The 20,549-nt window shown below is 40.0% G+C and overlaps 1 protein-coding gene across 4 annotated transcripts in view; it reads left to right on the top strand.

Moving 5' to 3' along the window:
• Positions 1-20,549, top strand: part of INO80D (INO80 complex subunit D) — a 69,863-nt gene that overhangs the window by 20,460 nt on the left and 28,854 nt on the right. For all 4 annotated transcript variants that reach the window (XM_040475981.1, XM_040475980.1, XM_040475982.1 and 1 more), the window contains 2 exons: positions 4,071-4,822; positions 12,931-13,039. In XM_040475981.1, the coding sequence (XP_040331915.1) occupies positions 4,071-4,822; positions 12,931-13,039 (861 nt within the window). The remainder of the gene's footprint in view (positions 1-4,070; positions 4,823-12,930; positions 13,040-20,549) is intronic.

Raw genomic sequence — 20,549 nt, 5'->3', positions numbered from 1 at the left:
AAGCATACTTAAGTACTTACAAAATTGCATATATTTTTTCAAAATTGGTTCAGACCAATGCAAATGGGATCAATATTTTTATTATTTGTAGCATTTGGAATAGATTAGAGTAGACATTAGCTAGCAGGAGGTAATATTTTTCTTATTACCTCAAATCCAGGTTGAGGAGCGCCTGGGTGGCTTAGTCGGTTAAGTGTCAGACTTAGGCTGAGGTCATGATCTCATTCGGGAGTTTGAACCCCGCCTTGGGCTCTCTCCTGTCAGCCCAGAGCCCACTTCTGATCCTCTGTCTCCCTCTCTGCCTCTCTCCAGCTCATGCGCACTCACTCTTTCAAAATAAATAAATAAACTTAAAAAAAAAAAAAAATCCAGGTGGAATTCATATAAGGTCTAAACATGTATATAAATATTGATAGTTACAACTACACTCTATGATATGATATAGTGTAGAAAAGATTGAGATTCTTTTGAAAATAAGCTTTCATTAGTTTTTTATTTTTATTTTTATTTATTTATTTTTTTAACGTTTTATTTATTTTTGAGACAGGGAGAGACAGAGCATGAACAGGGGAGGGTCAGAGAGAGGGAGACACAGAATCCGAAACAGGCCCCAGGCTCCGAGCTGTCAGCACAGAGCCTGACGCGGGGCTCGAACTCACGGACCGCGAGATCATGACCCGAGCCGAAGTCGGCCGCTCAACCGACTGAGCCACCCAGGCGCCCCAATTTTTTTATGTTTTTAAATTCAAGTTAGTTAACATACAGTGTGGTATTGGTTTCAGGAGTAGAACCCAGTGATTCATCACTTCCATAGGGCACCCAGTGCTCATCCCAACAAAGCTTTCATTATTGTTAATGCAGTTCTTCTTTGGACACTTAGGAATTTGAGGTGGTTTTATGTATTATTTTAGAAAACAAATTCCTGAGGCCCCCCCCCCCCCCCCCCGAGGACTCTTAGTTGATAAAATGATCTGACTGGTAGTCAGTTAAAGGAAGGTTCTCAATATCTGGTGTCCAACTTATCTGGTATGTATTATAAATGCTAACTTATGGGATTCTACCTTTTTGAAGTAGAATAATGTTATGTTCAGTAGAAGTACTAGTATAATTAAAAAGTAAAGTTAATTTCCTAATATACTTAAAGTTGGGAAGCTAAGGCTTATCACTGTTACCTTGGTGTCTCAGAGGTAAGTGGTTATATTAAGTTGGTTATTTTATATAATATTTTAAATTTGTTTGCTATAATTTTATACATTTTAGTAGTATCTATTTGCCAAGAAAGTTTTTGTTTCTTGTATGTTTACTCTTTTCTTTCTTTTTTTCTTTTTTTATTTTTTTTTAACGTTTATTCATTTTTTTTTTTTTAATTTTTTTTTTCAACGTTTATTTATTTTTGGGACAGAGAGAGACAGAGCATGAACGGGGGAGGGGCAGAGAGAGAGGGAGACACAGAATCGGAAACAGGCTCCAGGCTCTGAGCCATCAGCCCAGAGCCTGACGCGGGGCTCGAACTCACGGACTGCGAGATCGTGACCTGGCTGAAGTCGGACGCTTAACCGACTGCGCCACCCAGGCGCCCCTATTCATTTTTTGAGAGACAGCACAAGCAGGGGAGGGGCAGAGAGAGGGGGAGACAGAATCCGAAGCAGGCTCCAGGCTCTGCGCTGTCAGCACAGAGCCCGACGCGGGGCTTGAACTCATGAAACTTGAGATCATGACCTGAGCCGAAGTCGGACGCTTAACCGACTTGAGCCACCCAGGCGCCCCGATGTTTACTCTTTTCTAAAACAGCTTAGTTAAGATATAATTCACATCCCATACAATTCATGCACTTGAAGTGTTCAATTCAGTATTTTTTAGGATATTTACAGGGTTGTACCACTATCATCATAGTCCAATTTTACATTTTTCTCCCCTCAAAAGAACCCCTTAGCAGTGTCTTCCCTGTTCATATTTGTACACTTTTAAGCACCGATCATAACTAAGGAAGCTGTTGTAATTCTAGCTATGAAAACTTTTCCCTTTTAGAAGAGGAACTATTTTTACAAATTCAGACTCTGTGTTGTGGTGATGCTGACAGAGTGGCTGGAGCAGGAGTTGAGGGTGAGGTCGAGGAAGGACTGTACAGGCAGATCAGCCTCTGCCATGTTACGTGAGGTGGCGGCACATAGCGGGCTCAGTTACCAGTTCAGGCTGCCTGTGTGTAATGAGCAGAAAAATTAGATTTCCAAATTAAAAAAATATTATTCTCCTCACTAACCCTTTTGTTAATTTGAAAATGACTTGACAACGACAACAGAAATCATTTATTCTTTATTGGGAAGCTTGGTTAATGCGGTTATCCCTGAAGCTTTTTTCCTTGTTGGCCACAGCTTTATGAATCTATTCTGGTTAAGGTATCTGTGAGACCTAGCCCAAACTTGTTAGGTGTGTAGATTCTCTTTACTGTCCAGAAAGCTTTCTTAATAGTCCTATTAAAATTGAGAAGTGCCTCTGATAGATTTATGTATAAAGCCAACGAAACCATGTCTCTTGATCATTTGGTGAATCTGTATTTTTAATAACTACTTAAAAATTTGTTTCAGGGGCACCTGGGTGGCTCAGTCAGTTAAGCATCTGACTTCGGCTCAGGTCATGATCTCACCGTTCATGGGTTCGAGCCCCAAATCACACCCTTCACTATAGCGTAGCCTGCTTCGGATCCTGTCTGCCTCTCTCTCTGCCCCTCCTTCGCTCGTGCACTCTTTCTCTCAAAAATAAATAAACGTTAAAAACAATTAAAATTTGCTCGATGCAGCCCAATGAGTTTGAGGACTGACGTTAATTATTTACTTTAGTGCCTTTTCCCCCAAAACTGTGTCCGATGGAGATAACATAGGTGGGCTACAGTCAAGATAGATGCCATTTTCGAATAAGTTAGGGAAACACTGTCAGATGGGTACATCTCCACCTCGAAGCATAATGCACATTATCATACAAAATGCTGTGAGAAGTTGTTCATCAGAAACAAACAACAAAATCATTGTCTAATTCTGTTTAAGCCAGTATTTTCCAAATTTATTTAAGCATGGAATACTCTTTAAAGCATACTTGTTAACCTACTCTGAATTGCTTAAGGAATACCAGTTTGGAAAACACTGCTTTTCTAGTGGCGAAAAGCCTCCATAGGTTTTCAGTGTGGTTTATTGGAGCAACACGCATTCTACTTTCTTATTATGTAGAAGGATTCTGTCCTTTTTTAGTATTTTTAAAATACCATTTACATTACAAAAGTAGCCTCGTGTTGAAGACCTACTAAGAGTCTTTCTGAGCTTTGATAATCTGTTCAGGTCTCCACTCTGACACTTTCCAGATGTGGGGTTTGGGGCAAGTTATTTGATTTCTATCAGGTTTAGCTTCCTCATCTGTATACAGGGCATTATTTTAGTATTTCCTGCAGGTAGAAACATGTACTTCTCTCTCTCGCTGTTGAGGAACTCCTTTCATCTGTAGTCCCACTAATTAGTTTTAATTTACTTTTTCCTTCTCTTCTGTATTCTCTTCTTTCTCTCTTAGTGTGTGTGTGTGTGTGTGTGTGTGTGTGTGTGTGTGTGTGTGTAGAATACACTGTAGACACTACATTATTAGGGGCTATGTCATAAGATCTTTGTGACTACAAATATTTGGAAATATACATACATACATATTTCTGCACAGGAGAGTTTTAGGTGATCCTTTAGACTCGTTACTTTGTATGCTATGAATACAAAATAAAATAACAAAGCAGAGCGAGAAGCAATAGCCAGATGGTTATCCGGGGCCACTCACTATTTGAATGACTTGCTTCTGTCCTGCAGCCTCTGCACATACACAGTTCACATATTTGCTTCAGGAAAATGGCAGACTTGGAGGATTGCTTGAGAGTAGCGGCAGTTGTTTACATTAAATCCACGAATGCCAAGAGTTAAGATAGTCATGAATTTATAACATATTAGGCAGGAGTCACAATTTATACCATGTTGTTCTATATTCTCCTTTTCTTACTCTGTATATCATAAACCTTTCCCCCTTCTGTGTGTGTGTTTTTAAAGGTACTGCAACAGCCACTTGCAGGTACTTGGCTTTATCCCGAAAAAAGAGAGGAAGAAAAAGAATGATCCTATAGATGAGGTAAAGGTCAGGCACCAGATGGATACCATGGCTTTCAGCCTGACGGTGCCCACGCTGGCCTTGAAGATGCCCAATGGACTGGATGGAATGTCCCTCTCTCCGCCCGGGGCTAGGGTCCCTCTCCACTACCTGGAAACCGAGTTGGAAGACCCGTTTGCTTTCAACGAGGAAGATGATGACCTAAAGAAAGGGGCAACTGTGAGAAAGAAGTTGCAGAGCAAGTTGGCCCAGAATCGGCAGCGCCAGAGAGAGACCGAGATTTTAAAAGTTCGACAAGAGCACTTTAGTCCCCCTCCTGCACCTTCACAGCAGCAGCCCCCGCAGCAGCACCCCCACCCGTCACCCTCCCCCACTTCTTTAAAACCTCCGGCGCCGCCGCCACCGCAGGGTTTCGTCTGCAAGTCCCCTCCACCTCCGAACACCAGCCTACCACTGCAGGGAGTGGCCCCCACCACACACACTATAGCACAAGCAAGGCAGTCGTCTCACAAGAGGCCGCTGCCCCTCCTGCCCTCCGGCAGGGCGCCCGCCTCGGACCCGCCCAGCACTGATCGGGTCCTTATGAAAGCCACAGCCTTCTCTCCACACTTCTCCTGCATCAGCCGACTGCAGAGACTGGTGAGACTGTGCACCCAGAAACATCAGCTGGACACTGATCTGTTCCCCCATCTAGGTGAGTTCTCTCTTGTGCCAGATCGTGCCCGCGTGACGGGAACAAAATGTGCCCTTTCCCGCGAGGCCGCGTGCCCACGGCCGACCCCAGTGCGATGGGGGTGGAGGGCACCGGGGCCGGGGTCCGCTGTGGGGCTCCGTGTTTACGTAGGCCTTGGTAAAGGAAACCTCCCTGGTGGACAGGATGCGGAAGCCGCAGTTGGGAAGTGTAGAATCCCATCACAGCTTCTGGTTAGTGGTCGTAGCGGCGGTGTTAAAAGGTGGTTGGTTGTGTTTGGCAGTTCTGTGCCTCTGCCAGCTCAGCACCTGTGTCTGATGAGGTTTTCGACATGTCTTATCATAGGACTTTGGAATAACGATAGCCTTGTTAATATCTGCCGACAGTTAGAAAAAAAAGAAAAACTTGTTAAAAAAAAATTCCCAAAGCAATATCTGTTGATAATTTAAAAGTGGGAAAAAAAAATACAGCTAAAACTTTAATGTAGTGAAATGTCTGTCTTTATTGCTTCTGAATTTTCTTGCTCAAGAAAATCTCTCTGATCCCAAGTTCATACAGATACTTTATATTTTGTTATTGATAGCTTGTTTTTGATTATTTAAACTTTTTTTTAAGTTTATTTATTTACTTTTGAGAGAGAAAGCCCATGTGCACGAGCAGGGGAGGGTTAGAGAGAGAGGGAGAGAGAGAATCCTAAGCAGGTGAACCTCGATCATGACCTGAGCTGAAATCAAGAGTCCAAAGCTTAACTGAGCCACCCCAGGCACCCCTGATTATTTAAACTTTTAATTCATTTGGAATTTATTCTTAAATATGGTGTTAGCTGTGATCCTAACTTTAGGAAAAATTATTTGCATGGCATATGATAGCAATAGAATAGAAAAATAGGAAAAGGATGGGAATAGAGGAAGAATAAAGGTAAATTAAATGGTCAGTAAACCAGTGAAAACCCCAATCCCCATAGCAGGTGAGGAAATGCAAATTAAAGTAACAGTAGTTACTATCAGATTAGCAAAAACTATATCCAGTGTTGTTGATGAGGCTTATACATTGCTGATAAGTAATGTGGTAGTATTTATATTAATTAAGAGTGTGTATATATAGCCAGCAAACTCACTTTTGGGACTCTATCTTTGGATTAAAAAATACATATATCAAAATGTAAGGATATGTGTTCAAGGATGTTTATTGCAACGTTTCTTGCAGTATTAAAAATCCAGAAACAACCTTTATAACCAATAGTAGGCCTTGAGTAATTATGGTTTATATATGCTTTATGAAGTATTATATAGCTATTAAAAAGAATGAAATCTGTATCTTTTAACTTGATGTGCCTACGTTATATTAAGTAGAAAAGAACCAAGAAGTATGGGTATTATCCCATAAAAAAAAAATAAACAGGGGGCACCAGTGCATCTATTGATCAAGTATATGTATAGATAGATGTTTGCCTCTTAGGTGTGATTATAGGCAAAGTGTAACTGAATATACACTACCAGGCTGCTGACATTGGCTCTCAAGGGGGGATAAAACTGGTCAGGATGTGTTTTTACAGAGACGGGAAAGGTAACTCTTCTTAGAGTATAGTTTTATATTGTTTCACCTGTTAGTAAACCATGTATGACTTTTGGTAATTAAAGCAAATAATAAAACTTAAAGAAAAGGTGTGGATAAAAATAATAAATTAAAACACCCAAACCTTATTAATACTGATTTGTTAATGCCTTGGTATAGTTAAGTTATATAAAATTGGGTTCCTGCTCTACATACAGTTTTGTAAACTGTTTAAAAAAAATTTTTTTTTCAACATTTATTTATTTTTGGGACAGAGAGAGACAGAGCATGAATGGGGGAGGGGCAGAGAGAGAGGGAGACACAGAATCGGAAACAGGCTCCAGGCTCCGAGCCATCAGCCCAGAGCCTGACGTGGGGCTCGAACTCACGGACCGCGAGATCGTGACCTGGCTGAAGTCGGACGCTTAACCAACTGCGCCACCCAGGCGCCCCTTGTAAACTGTTTTAAAATTTTTTCATATTGGACTACCAAGGGAGTAATTTTTCATACAAAACGTCATTTGTCACAGCTGAATCCTTTTTCTAATTTAGGTTGTTTGCAGTTTGTATCATTATAAAGTGTTGTAGCTGCATAGTTTCACAGTAAAATTATTACTATCACATCTTTAATTTTTCCTTCAAATAGATTCCTAGAAGCAGAATTGGTGATTCTAAGCTTTTGCAGTTTTTAAAAAGTTTTGTGAGGGGCGCCTGGGTGGCTCAGTCGGTTGGGCGGCCGACTTCGGCTCAGGTCACGATCTCGCGGTCCGTGAGTTCGGGCCCCGCGTCGGGCTCTGTGCTGACAGCTCAGAGCCTGGAGCCTGTTTCGGATTCTGTGTCTCCCTCTCTGACCCTCCCCCGTTCATGCTCTGTCTCTCTCTGTCTCAAAAATAAACGTTAAAAAAAAAAAAAAATTAAAAAAAAAAAAAAGTTTTGTGAGGGGCACCTGGGTAGCTCAGTCAGTTAAGCGTCTGACTCTTGATTTCAGCTCAGGTCACGATCTCATGGTCGTGAGGTCAAGCCCTGCATCACCCTCTGCACTGACCCCACAGAGCCTGCTTGGGATTCTTTCTCTCCTTCTGTCTCTGTCCCTCCCCTATTCATGTTGCTTTCTCTCTCAAAATAAATAAATAAAACTTAAAATAGAAAGCTTTTTGATACATGTTGTCAAATATTTTCTTCAGAATTATTTTGTCACATTACCTCTTTCAGCAGTATATGACAATGATAGTTTTTCTACATCTTTATAGTATGAGATATTAGTTATTTTGCCTTTCCAAATTTGATACAAAATTGATTTTTTTATTAATTATTTTTTAATATTTATTTTTGAGAGACAGAGCACAAGCAGGGGAGGGGCAGAGAGTGAGAGGCACAGAATCTGAAGCAGGCTTCAGGCTCTGAGCTCTCAATTCAGAGCCCAATGCGGGGCTCAAACTCAGGAACAGCGAGATCATGGCCTGAGCCGAAGTTGGACACTTAACCGACCGAGCCACCCAGGTGCCCCCAAAATTTGCTTTAATTTGTGTACTTTAGATCAGTGTTTCTCAAGCTTTTTGGCTTTAGAATTAATCCCTTTTCACTCTTAAAAATTATTGAGGACACTCCAAAGCCTTTGTGTATATGAGTTAAATTTATTGATATTTACTGAATTAGAAATTAAAACTCAGAAATTTAAAAAATCCTAATGCATTTAAAGATGACAACAAAGTCACTACATGTTAACATGTTCTTTTTGTGAAAAATAGCTATATGTTTTCCCAAGAACAGAAATATAATAAGAGCAGCATTATTTTACATTGTTGGGCAAATCTTAATGTGTGGTTTGCTAGAAGACAGCTAGATTCTCCCGTCCACTTCTGCGTTCAATCTGTCGTAGTACGTGGTTTTGATTAGTAGATAAAAATATGGCCTTACACATTCATAGCTGGAAAAGGGAGGAATATTGTACTGGTTTTTAAAAAATAATTATGGATATTCTTGATTCTACACCAAAATTTCACAAGTGGTAGTTTCTTTTCTTCTTCTTTTTCTTTTTTCTGTTGTTTTTTAAGTTTTGCAGTTTTTTTTCTTTTAATGTTTATTTTTGAGAGAGAGCGTGAGAAGAGGGGGATGGTGGATCTGAAGTGGGCTTTGCGCTGACAACAGTGAACCTAATGTGGGGCTCAAACTCACAGTCTGTGAGATCTTGACCTGAGCTGAAGTTGGACGCTCAACCAACTGAGCCACTGAGAAGAAGTATCTTCTTCTTTTTTTTTTTTTTTTTTTTAATGCCTATTTGAGTGAGAGAGAGCAAGTGGAGGGGAGGGGCAGAGAGGGAGAGGGAATCCCAAGCAGGCTCCATGCTATCAACTCAGAGCCCGACTCAGGGCTCTCATGACCTGAGTTAAAGTCAAGGGTTAGGGGTGCCTGGGTGGCGCAGTCGGTTAAGCGTCCGACTTCAGCCAGGTCGCGATCTCGCGGTCCGTGAGTTCGAGCCCCGCGTCAGGCTCTGGGCTGATGGCTCAGAGCCTGGAGCCTGTTTCCGATTCTGTGTCTCCCTCTCTCTCTGCCCCTCCCCCGTTCATGCTCTGTCTCTCTCTGTCCCAAAAATAAATAAACGTTGGAAAAAAAAAAAAAAGTTAAGGATTAGATGCTTAACCAACTGAGCCACCCAGGCGCCCCCAACAAGTGGTGGGTTTTTAAAGATTAGTTGCAATGTGGAATCTGAGGCCATTATCAAGGAATTTTTGCAAACTGTTACATTAAAATCCATTGATCTACTTTGTACTTTGCATGGATCTTTTTACTCATGCATGATTTTGTAACATCATGTGTTGGTCATTTGGAAAATAGCGGTTTACCAAGTTAAACATATGTTCCAAATGTTGATATATTTCGTTATACAAAATTTAAAAATCACATTCATTGATACTCTCACCCAACCTCATCAGAAAAATCTTTTAGAAAGTTGTCATAGACTTAGTGAAGACTTCAGGTTTTCCAAAAAAAAAAAAACAAAAAAAAAAAACCCCAAAAACAACAACAACAAAAACAACAAGCTTTCAAGTGAAAATGTGAATTTCATAGTTGGGAGCAAATACTGTTCATTGCTTTCTTTGAAGTGACAGTTTCACTGCATTCATTTTAGAAAAAAATGACTGCCAGATACCCAAGTCTTAATAACTGTAGTTTGTCAGTCACTCTTTTGAATAAAAATGGTGTTGGATGACAAAAAAGCAGCTAGTTGAGGTCACAGCTTAAAACAGTGGAGCAAGTGTTTTCCTCAAGGCAACCACCATACTTTCTTGGGAGGTATGCAGACTTTCCATTGAGTCACAAAGATGTTGGAAAGACGTGTGGTCAAGAATTGAGATTTAGGGGCGCCTAAGTGGCTCAGTTGGTTAAGCATCCGACTTTGGCTCAGGTCATGATCTCGCGGTTTGTGAGTTCAAGCCCTGCGTTGGGCTCTGTGCTGACAGCTTGCTCAGAGCCTGAAGCCTGTTCCAGATTGTCTCCCTTTCTCTCTGTCCCTCCCCCGCTCACACTCTGTCTCTGTCTCTCTCAAAAATAAACATTAAAAAAAAAAAGAATTGAGATTTAATAAAATCAATAATCTTTAATATACAATTGCTTTATCAAAGATACTCTTAAAACTTGTTTTTGGCTTTTATTTCACTGCAATTCATGGTGTGAAACCTATAATGACTGCTAGTACAGTTTGGTGCCTTTGTTCTGATTCCTGCTGAGGTGCCAGCAGGTTTGTTCACCATGGTTCCCTCCTCCCCCCGCCCCAATCAGTGCAAATGTCAACATGGTGAAATGAGCAAATAATGTCTTAGTATTATTTTGAAGGTAGTGTTGACCTAAGGAACTCTCTAAGAGGGTCTCAGGGAACCCTGGGGATCTATGGACCATACTTGGAGTGAGAACTGCTATTTTGAATTAATAATGTAGCTTTGAGTATTTGTTCATATGCTTTTTGAACATTTATATGTCTTGTTCTTTTTTCACCTTTTCAGGTTTTTTTCATTCATTTTTATGGAAGTGTTTCTCTTTTTTTATTGATTAGGTAACAGCTTTTTATACATCATATTTGTTGCAAAACCTCTCCTCCTGCCCATTTGTTATTTGCTTTTAAATATCTATGATAATGATTTTGGAATTTAGGAGTTGAAATCGTTTGTATGTTCTATTTTTTTAGAATTTCTTCCTTTTGAATCAGGTTTATTGTTTTGTTTTGTTTTTATTTTGTTTTTTACTTGCTTGGGCTCTCTTCATTCCAAGACTGTGTAATATGTTTCGCCTATATTTTCTTTTAGTCCTTTTCTTGTCTTATTATTTACATTGCAGTCCTCTATTTGGAATTTGTTAGGTATGAGTTTTGAGGCAAAGATCTAACTTTATTTTTTCCCAGATGTTTGCCTCTTATTCCACAATTTACCTACGTCCTCTTCTAAATATTTATACTTTGGATTATCTGTGGATGCTGATTTTTTTCTTTTAGCTTTTGAAACAAACTATGTTGTGTTGAGGGCTGGTTTTCTATCATTTTGAATTAAAAAAATTTTTTAAGGTTTATTTATTTTTGAGAGAGAGACAGGGTGTGAGCACGGGAGGGGCAGAGAGGGAGGGGAAGACATAGAATGTGAAGCAGGCTCCCAGCTCTAAGCTGTCAGCACAGAGCCCCACATGGGGGTCGAACCCACGAACCCTGAGATCATGAGCTGAACCAAAGTCGGACACTTAAGCTTAACTGACTGAGCCACCCAGGCTCTATCATTTTGAACAGAATGAAAACTTATAGAAAATGTATTGTCTTTTTTATTCAAGCATATTACAGGCCTAGGTTTTCAAAACAAAGGTTACTTTGGAGAAGAGAAATTGTAATGCACTGTTGTGACCAAGTACAGTCTGCATTCATGTCAGCAAAGAATACTTAAAGAAAAATACAGTTTTGTATGGCCTGGTTATCTCAGTTAGTTACATTAAAACTAGTGATAATGAAGCCAAGATCAAAGGTTTGCTTTATTGGACAGTTAATTTCACAAGAGAAACACTTCCATCTTAGTACTTATGACTGAGATCTTGACTTTTTCAGAGAAGGTACAGGTGACTTAGTAGAAATTGCTGTTAATTATATAAAAACAATAAAAGATAATTCATGTCCTAATTTTTGAAAGTGCTTAAATGTAACTTTGTGTTTGAAAGGCTTTGCCTTTTAATATTCTGACCTGAAGCTAATTCTATTGTGATTACTTGTTTCTGACTTTGTTTTTTGTAATTACTATTTTAGTAGAGAGAAAGTAATTTACTTTTTAAGGTGACTTGACAGTTTGCATGGTCATCTTGGAACTAGATTTGAGGTTTCTTTATGCCAGTGGCAGTGTGTTATTTAATTTTAACCATTTATAATTTGCATTTTGATTAGCCTTTTCTTAATTTCCCTATTTAGTACATATAAACTCATTTAAATTATAGAAGCAACCTGTGAGGTCCTTTTTAACGTAAGTGTCTAATGAAGATGGTCTTTTGATTTTAGGAGGTTTAAGAGGGAAGACCATACTAGTTATGAAAGTATCTAAAGTCTCATAGAGGTATGAGTATATTAAAGTTATGTGTGTTAGGCTGTACAACATCAGTATTTATCAAGGTATCTAATTAAAGTCTCATTGCGTTATCAGTATATTGAAGTTATGGATGTTAGGCTGTGTAACATCAGTATTAAGACCTTTTCAAGATACAAACCTTCTGTAAAGGTAAAACATCTATGTTGGAGGCTAGTAATTATCCAATCATTAAAAACAGTAGCATTTAATAAAATAAGTGATTGTTCATACTGTATTTCTCTATTTTTCCCCTTTAAACTTGTTTTTCAAAATGTCACAAAATGTGCCAGCTCTTGTGTAAAAGAACTAAAAGGGTCTCCAAGCCACATCAGGTTATTGCCATCTTACCCTTCCCTCTTCCTGCAGAGGGCACGAGCCAGTCAATGGCCCTGCCTGGGGGGAGTGGAGTCCTTTTTTTGGAGGTGTTGGGAAAGGGGATGAAGTGTCTGCCTTTGACAGTTTATTCTAAGGCCCTTCTTTGTTGAAGTATAGAGTGCTTTCACCAGTACCTTTTGATTTCTTTCTTACCTGAACATACATTAGCCTTCCTTACCTACCATTGTGAAGATGTTTTGGGTTTCCCTGACATTACGTATGTCAGAATGTTTGATGTTTAACGTATAATGTTTTGATACTTCAGAAATTCTACCTTTTTGGCAGGGGGGTACTTGACTCCCTGCTTATGTTGTGTCTAGTCTGTAAAATGTCTGACAAGAATTTCATCTTCGGAATATAGCTTTTTGTTATAACGTCATAGTTTTAACCTGAGTGTATGTCATGTATTCATTATTAATATTTTTGCCAGGACAGGGATGAAACTCATCAGGAGGCATTTTATGTACACTGTGATAGCAGGTGCTGTAGGTTTTTGTGTTATGCATTTTGGGTAGCTTTTTTTTTTTTTTTTTCCCTAAATTTTAAGTAAGAATACATTTATTCTCACCTGCCATATCCTCTCCTCTGTCCCAGGGTTGGACTGGTCGGAAGAGAGCGGAGAGGAACCGGAGGACTCTGAGCAGGCCTCGCCATACCAGGTGGCATGGTCCATCCGAGAAACCCTCAGATATGAAAGACACACGTAAGTCTTCCTTTTATTTTCATTCCTTAATTACCCCTGCTGTGGCCCGATTTTTCGTTCTATATGCTAATGTTTGTTTATTTCGTTGGATCTAGTTTTGTTGTAATGGAGGTGAAATAGATTCTACTTGGGAAGAAATGTACTATATTGTTTCAGGAGAGCTTCGCTTCAGTTGAATTGGGAAATTCGTTTCTGTACCTTTCCCATTTATCACTGAAGGAACCAATTATAATAGAATTTAGAGTGGAAAAGGGACTTTAGAGATTACCTAGTCTCATTTCCTCATTTTACAGAAGAGGAAACCAAGGCCCAGACAGGTTGAGGAACTTGGCTGTGGTCCCAGGGCTACTTGGAGTCCCACTGTCTGACGTATCTGGATCTTTTGGCTCTGCTCTGGTAGTTAGCTGAAAAATCAGTGGTTTTTACTTCATCTGTCTTCCACAAGATTGATCCATTCTTTGATATTTCTTAAGTACTGAATATTTTTAAAACTTTTTTTTGTTTTATTTTTGAGAGAGAGAGAGAGAGAGAGAGAGAGAGAGAGAGCGCGCGCGCGCGGGGGGGGGGGGGGGAGAGAGAGGGAGACAGAGAATCCAAAGCAGGCTCTAGGCTCCAAGCTGTCTGCTTAGAGCTGATGTGGGGCTCGAACCCATGAACCCAGAGATCATGACCTGAGCCGAAGTCAGACGCTTAACCGACTGAGCCACCCAGGCACCCCAAGCGCTGAGTATTTCTAATGTGCTGAAATGTTTTTAAAGATAATCTCTTTAGAGGTTCTTGGTATCTGCTTTATGAGAAAGCTGTAGGTTGATTAACACACAGCCCCTTCTTTGATAGTGAGAAAGCTTGTTCTGTTTCAGGGGACTGCCTTAGGGATTCACTTGGTACAGTTAACCATACTGAAATAGATCCCTGTCTGTGGAGCCAAAGATGACTCTCAGACTCAGCTAATTGTTATTATTTTTTAAGTATTGTGATTTGAATAGATGTTTGGCAAGATAGAGGGGAGGCCAGCTATCTGCCCGCGGCTGACTCCTAGAATTTCACAGTGTTGTTGTACGGACATATATTCTCTAGGGTCTGTTTTTTTTTTTTTTTTTTTTAGTTTATAGGCTTAATATGTGATCTGTTAGTACAGCCAGAAATAATTAGGCTTAGGGAACTGATTCGTTAGAGACTAATGTACAAACCAAAATGCCAGTTCAAATTGAGAAATAATCATTAAGTAGTACAAATGTTGACGAAGCCGGCCTACATGAGGAGCTTATTTGGGCCTGGAACTAACTAGAGCAAGGAGAACTAGTTGGATTTCTTGATGGCCAGTTGTCCTCGCCTCCACACCTCCCAGACAGTAACAGAGAATGCTGTACTTTTTTTTCTGGCTCAAAGGTTCCATTTTATGTGTCATTCAAGACTGCTTGCTTACCATTAGTGAATTCTTTTTTTTTTTTTAGAGAGAGTACAGTTGAACTCACACCTTTGTAATTACAGCTCCGATCCGTCATGCTTCCTAAGGTTGATGTTCCTATGAGCTTAACTTGATTTGGGATATTTTGAATTAATTTTCCAAATTGCTATAAATGAGGGAACATAAGTCCATGCTTAGCACAATGCCCTATACATGGGCAATGATTGATTAATGGTAGTTAAGATTCCTGTTGGAATTCTCAGGATGACCTGAACATCAATATTAGGCATATTTGCTCTTGATTAGGAGCAATGTATATTGTTGCTGCCTTCTATTCTTTCTTTCTTTCTTTTTTTTTTTTTGTTGAGAGACTGAGAGCATGTGCGAACAGGGCAGGGGCAAAGAGAGAGGGAGAGAGAGAATCCCAAGCAGGCTCTCACTGTCAGTGTGGAGGGCTGGAACTCAAACCATGAGATCGTAACCTGAGCTGAAACCAAGAGTCAGTCGCTTAACCAGCTGAAGCACCCGAGTGCCCCTGTTTCTGCCCTCAGTTCTTAACAGAGTTTTTGGAATATTTCTGTTGTTTCAGACTTGAGACCATCGAGTTTTTCTTCATCTCTGTAGCATTTTACTTTCTTGGTCACTTTTGCTAGCTGGCTTGCTCTCTGACTTACCACAATACTCTTTTCCTGGTTCTCCTTTTCCTTCGGGATATTTGCCTTCTTTTTATAAGTAGCCATCCTCACTTCTTGTCCAGCAGGCACTTTAATCTTTTCCCTTCATCCATGCATTCATTCATTCACTCGCTCACTCAGCATATTCTCGTCAAAGTCTTGTGATCTGGGAATGGGCACACCATATGGTCTCCCTTGGGTGAAACTTGGATTGGCCTGCTTTGCCATGCTTTCGTTGTCTGTATCTCCACCGTCTGTATCTGCCACTGTGCCCTCTCGTGGGGACCTTTGTCCTGTATTTAAACTACCCGTAGAACAACTTTATTTCAGTTTCGTCTTGCAGCTACTTGTCATTTATTGTACCTTGTGGTTAAGTCTAGTAGAAAATGGACCGCTGTAGAAAATTGGCCCTACCCTACCTAGCCTGTCCATTGTATCCTCAAGAAGTTTTGCCATTTAAAATTACTCAAAAGGTTTTACCATTTAAGATTGTTCAGTGAGTTCATTGAGTTTTTGGAATTTTGGAAGAAAAACCGATAGTGTTCTGATCACCATTCTCCACAAACCCCTCCCCTCCCAGAACCTTTTCATGAGTTTTCTTGCTAAACTAGGATTATACTTGAAGAAATTTTAGGGAAAAGTTTGGCCTTGTTTTGTTTTGTTCTTTTTAAAGACTTTATTTTTGAAGTTTTATTTATTTTGAGAGAGAGAGAGAGAGAACAGAATCAGGGAGGAACAGAGACAGAGGGAGAAGGAGAGAATCTCAAACAGGCTCCGCACTGTTCAGTGCAGAGCCTGATGCGAAGTTTGACCCCACGAACCATGAGATCATGACCTGAGCGGGAATCAAGAGTTGGACACTTAACTGACTGAGCCACCCAGGCGCCCCTGTTTCATTTTCTTAAGTAAACTCTACGTCCAGTGTGGGCCTTGAATTCATAACCGGAGATCAAGAGTCACATGCTGTACCCGCTGTGTTGGTCAAGGTGCCCTGGTTTTGTTTTGTAAAAGATTTCTTGGTTACTTAGTCTGACTGTAGACGCATGTGCTAAAACAGTTCTCAGGCTCTTCCTGAGGTCTCAGTAGCAGAAATAAGTCGGTATGTTAAATATATTTTTAAGGAACAGTAATTACCTAGTAACTGCTAACCTTTTCATATTTCTAATGGTATGTTTGATAGAAAACCATTCTTAATTTTAATGAGGACAAGTTATTAGTCTTTTCTTTATGGTTAGTGTATTTGTGACTCTTTTAAACAATCATTGCTTATCCCCCTGTCATAAAGCTACATATCTTCTGGAAGCTTTATTATTTTACTGGCAATCAATCTTTGTGAAATTTATTTTTGTATGTTTTGTACATGATGTGAGGTAGTAATAAGGACCGGTTTTTTTTTTCCATGTGGATTTTCTATTTAATCAACACTATATTGAAAACACTGTAATTGGTTGGAGCCCTTGACATGTATGTCTATTTGTGCGTTTTATTTTATTTTTTTATTTATTTAATTTTATTTAACTTTATTAACAAAAATTTTTTTTTAATGTTTATTTTTGAGAGAGTGAGAGAGAAACAGAGCACGAATGGGGGAGGGGCAGAGAGAGAGGGAGACACAGAATCCGAAGCAGGCTCCAGGCTCCCAGCTTCCAGCACAGAGCCTGATGTGGGGCTTGAACCCACAGACCACGAGATCATGACCTGAGCCGAAGTCAGACACTTTACCCGACGACTGAGCCACCCAGGCGCCCCTGCATTTTCTTTTATTTTTAATGTTTATTTTGAGAGAGAGAGGCAGAGAGGGAGAGGGAGAGACAGAACCCCAAGTAGTCTCCACCCTGTCACCGCAGAGCCCGACGCGAGGCTCAAAACTCATGAACCATGAGATCGTGACCTGAGCTGGAATCAAGAGTTGGACACTTAACTGGCTGTGCCACCCTGGCACCCCTATGTGTGCATTTTCTATTCTTTTTCATTTATCTGCTTAAAGAACCAGTTTTGGGTTTCATTGGTTCTCTGTTAGCTTTATGTCATTGCTTTCTGTTCTTTACTTTTTCCTTCTCTTCTATTCTTTTATTCCTTCCTTCTTTGTTTTAGTTTAATTTGTGTTTTTCAAGTTTTTTAATGCTTATCTATTTTGAGAGAGAGAGCATGCGTGTGCGTGCACAAGTGAGGGAGGGGCAGATCTTTTTCAAGTTTTTAAGGTGATAAATTAGTTAAATCTGAGATCTTCCTTGTTTTCTTTTCCTTTTTTTTTTTTTTTAAGTTTATTTATTTTGAGAGAGAGAGAGGGAGAGTGGAGAGGGTGCGCGCACACAAGTAGGGGAGGAACAGAGAAAGTGGGAGAGAGAAGGAATCCCAAGTAGGCTCTGGAGTCTTCTGTGCAGAGCCCGATGCGGGGCTTGAACTCATGAAACGTGAGATCAGGACCTGAGCCGAAATCAAGAGTCTGCCACTTAACTGACTGAGTCACCCCAGGCACCCCAATCTTCCTTGCATCTAACATAGACGCTTGTTGCTATATGTTTCCCTCTACATATGTTATAATCCCCGTAATACATTGCTGTTGTATTAGGCAGTTAGTTCTCTTTTAAGGAGATTTCAAAGAAAAATAACTCTTTTGTGTTTATCCACATATTTATAATTTCTAGGGCTCTTTATTTTTTGAATAGTTCTATATTTCCATCTGATGTCATTTTCTTTCTGTATGAATGGTTTACTTCCCCTCTGGCAACCGCTAGTTGGTCGTATTTATGGGTTCATTTCTGCTTTGTTTTGTTTTTTAGATTCCACATATAATTGAAACGATACGGTATTTGTCTTTCTCTGACTTACTTCACTTAGCATAATACCCTGTAGGTCCATCCAAGGTTTTGCAAATGTGTGCCTTCATTTTTGAAAGATATTAATCCTAAGTTAACCATTTTTCTTTCAGTACTTAAGGGTGTTGCTCACATGGATTGCATTATTTCTGATTAAGAAGTCAGCTGTCGGGGCACCTGGGTGGCGCATTCGGTTAAGCGTCCGACTTCAGCCAGGTCACGATCTCGCGGTCCGTGAGTTCGAGCCCCGCGTCAGGCTCTGGGCTGATGGCTCAGAGCCTGGAGCCTGTTTCCGATTCTGAGTCTCCCTCTCTCTCTGACCCTCTCCCGTTCATGCTCTGTCTCTCTCTGTCCCAAAAATAAATAAACGTTGAAAAAAAAAAAAACTTTATTAAAAAAAAAAAAAAAAAAGAAGTCAGCTGTCATTCACATCTTTGGTCCAAGTAGCATTATGTATCTTTTTTTCTCTGAGTTTTGATGTTTTTTTTATCAGTAGTTTTTTTTTTTAATTTTTAATGTTTATTTTTGAGAGAGAGAGAGAGAGGCAGAGAGAAAGGGAGACACAATCTGAAGCAGGCGCTAGGCTCTGCACTGTCAGCACAGAGCCCAACGCGGGGCTCGAACTCACTGACAGCAAGATCATGACCTGAGCCAACATTGGACACTTAACCGACTGAGCCACCCAGGCGCCCCTCTTTATCAGTAGTTTTAAACCGTTTGTGTAGTTAATTTTTTTTTTATGTTACTAGTGTTTGGGGTTCATTGACCTTTTGGATCTGTATGTTTATAATTATGAAATTTAGAAAAATTTTGGCCAAGATTTCTTCAATTATTTTTCTTCCCCCTTCTATGTAAGAGACTTGATACACATATTTTAGACTGCTTGAAATCATCCCACAGCTTATTGATGTTCTGTTCACTTGTTTTTTTCCTCTCTCTGTTCCATTTTGGAAAGTTTCCATTGCAGTCTTCAGGTTTGTTAATCTTTTCTCTGTGGCACCTAATCAACCATCAATCCCATTCAGTGTAGTTTTCATATTAGATACTGTATTTTTCATCTCTAGAAGTTTGTTTTGGGTCTTCTTAATATTGTCCATGTCTCTCCTTGACACGGTCATGATGACTCTACCTTCTCAAACGTGTGAAATATAGTTATAATTGTCCATTGATTCCTGATTTACTAAAAGTTTTATTTATTTATTTTGAGAGAGAGAGAGAGAGAGAGAGAGAGAGAGACGGAGGGAGAGAGAATCTCAAGCAGGCTCCGCACTGTCAGTACAGAGCCCCACGCAGAGCTTGAACTCACAAACTGTGATACCATGACCTGAGCCAAAACCAAGAGTCGAATGCCCAATTGACTGAGCCATTTAGGCGCCCCCTGGTAATTTTTAATTAGATGTCAGACATTGTTAATTTTACTTATTTGATTCTGGTATTTTGTCATCTTTAAAGAGCTTTGTTTTGGGAGATGGTTGTTTCTTAGAAGCAGCTTTTGAGGCTTGCTTTTTAAACTTTGTGAAATGGGACCACAACAGCCTTTAGTGTAGGGCTGATTTCACCCCACTACTGAGGCATACGCTCCTGAGTAGTCTACCCCGTGCCCTGCATATTGCAGGTTTTTCCGCTTGGGATAGTGGGAACACAAACTAACCCTGGCCCTGCATGTGCTGCTGGGATTAGTTGGGCCTCCTCTTTTCAGGTGGTTCTTTCCTGGCCTCCAGTATTTCCCACACTCCTGTACTGATCGCAGGACTCAAGTGAGGAACTGAGGGGAATCCTCTGTAGATCTGCAGAGTGCTTCTCTCTGTGCACCTGTCTCCTCCCAGTACTCTGTCCTGCTAATTCTAGCATTTCTTGGGTAGTTAGATGTGGGTGAGCACACCAAGTATCCTGTGTCTGAAATATCATTGTGAGGTATGGGCTAGAGAACAAATTCATGTCCGCAGCATATAAGTTGATGTTGAAGTTAGAGAATTTCTAAAAATGGAGTGATGACTGGAAAGAGAATAGAAGGAAATGGGGAAAATAACAGGAGGAAGCAAGGAAGTAGAAACTTTTAACATGAAAGGAAAAGAGGAAGAATAAATTGTGTTGTTTTGCAGAAGAGATGTATAGTAAGGTAGGATTGAGAAATATTAAATAATTAACCCAGATTGGATATGTCCTTTATTATATACTGCTAGATTCAATTTGCTAATATTTTTTGCCTCTGGGATCATTAACAAGCTTTTCCTATAATTTTCCTTTTGTCATATTTCCCCTTATTTTTGGTATCAAGCTTAGGGTACTTGTATTAAAGGAGAATATTCCCCTCTTTTCTGACATCTGGAGTATTTTGTGTGTAATTAGAATTAGTTTTTCTTTGGATATTGATAGAACTCATGGTAAAACTGTTTAGGCTAGTTAATGGATATAGGTGTATCTCGTGTGTGTGTGTGTGTATGTGTGTATGTTTACTACTTATTTTTAGTAAAAGAGAGCGCATGTGTGCAGGGGAGGGGCAGAGAGAGAGGGAAACAGAGAATCTCAAGGAGGCTCCACACTGTCAGCAGAGCCGGACATAGGTCTTGAGTTTATAAACCACGAGTTCATGACCTGAGCCGAAATCA

Source organism: Herpailurus yagouaroundi, unplaced genomic scaffold (assembly GCF_014898765.1).
Source record: "Herpailurus yagouaroundi ecotype Mexico unplaced genomic scaffold, PumYag 140, whole genome shotgun sequence".
Classification (NCBI taxonomy): Eukaryota; Metazoa; Chordata; class Mammalia; order Carnivora; family Felidae; genus Herpailurus; species Herpailurus yagouaroundi.
Note: the sequence above shows the minus strand (reverse complement) of the source record. Positions and strands in the feature narration are given on the sequence as shown.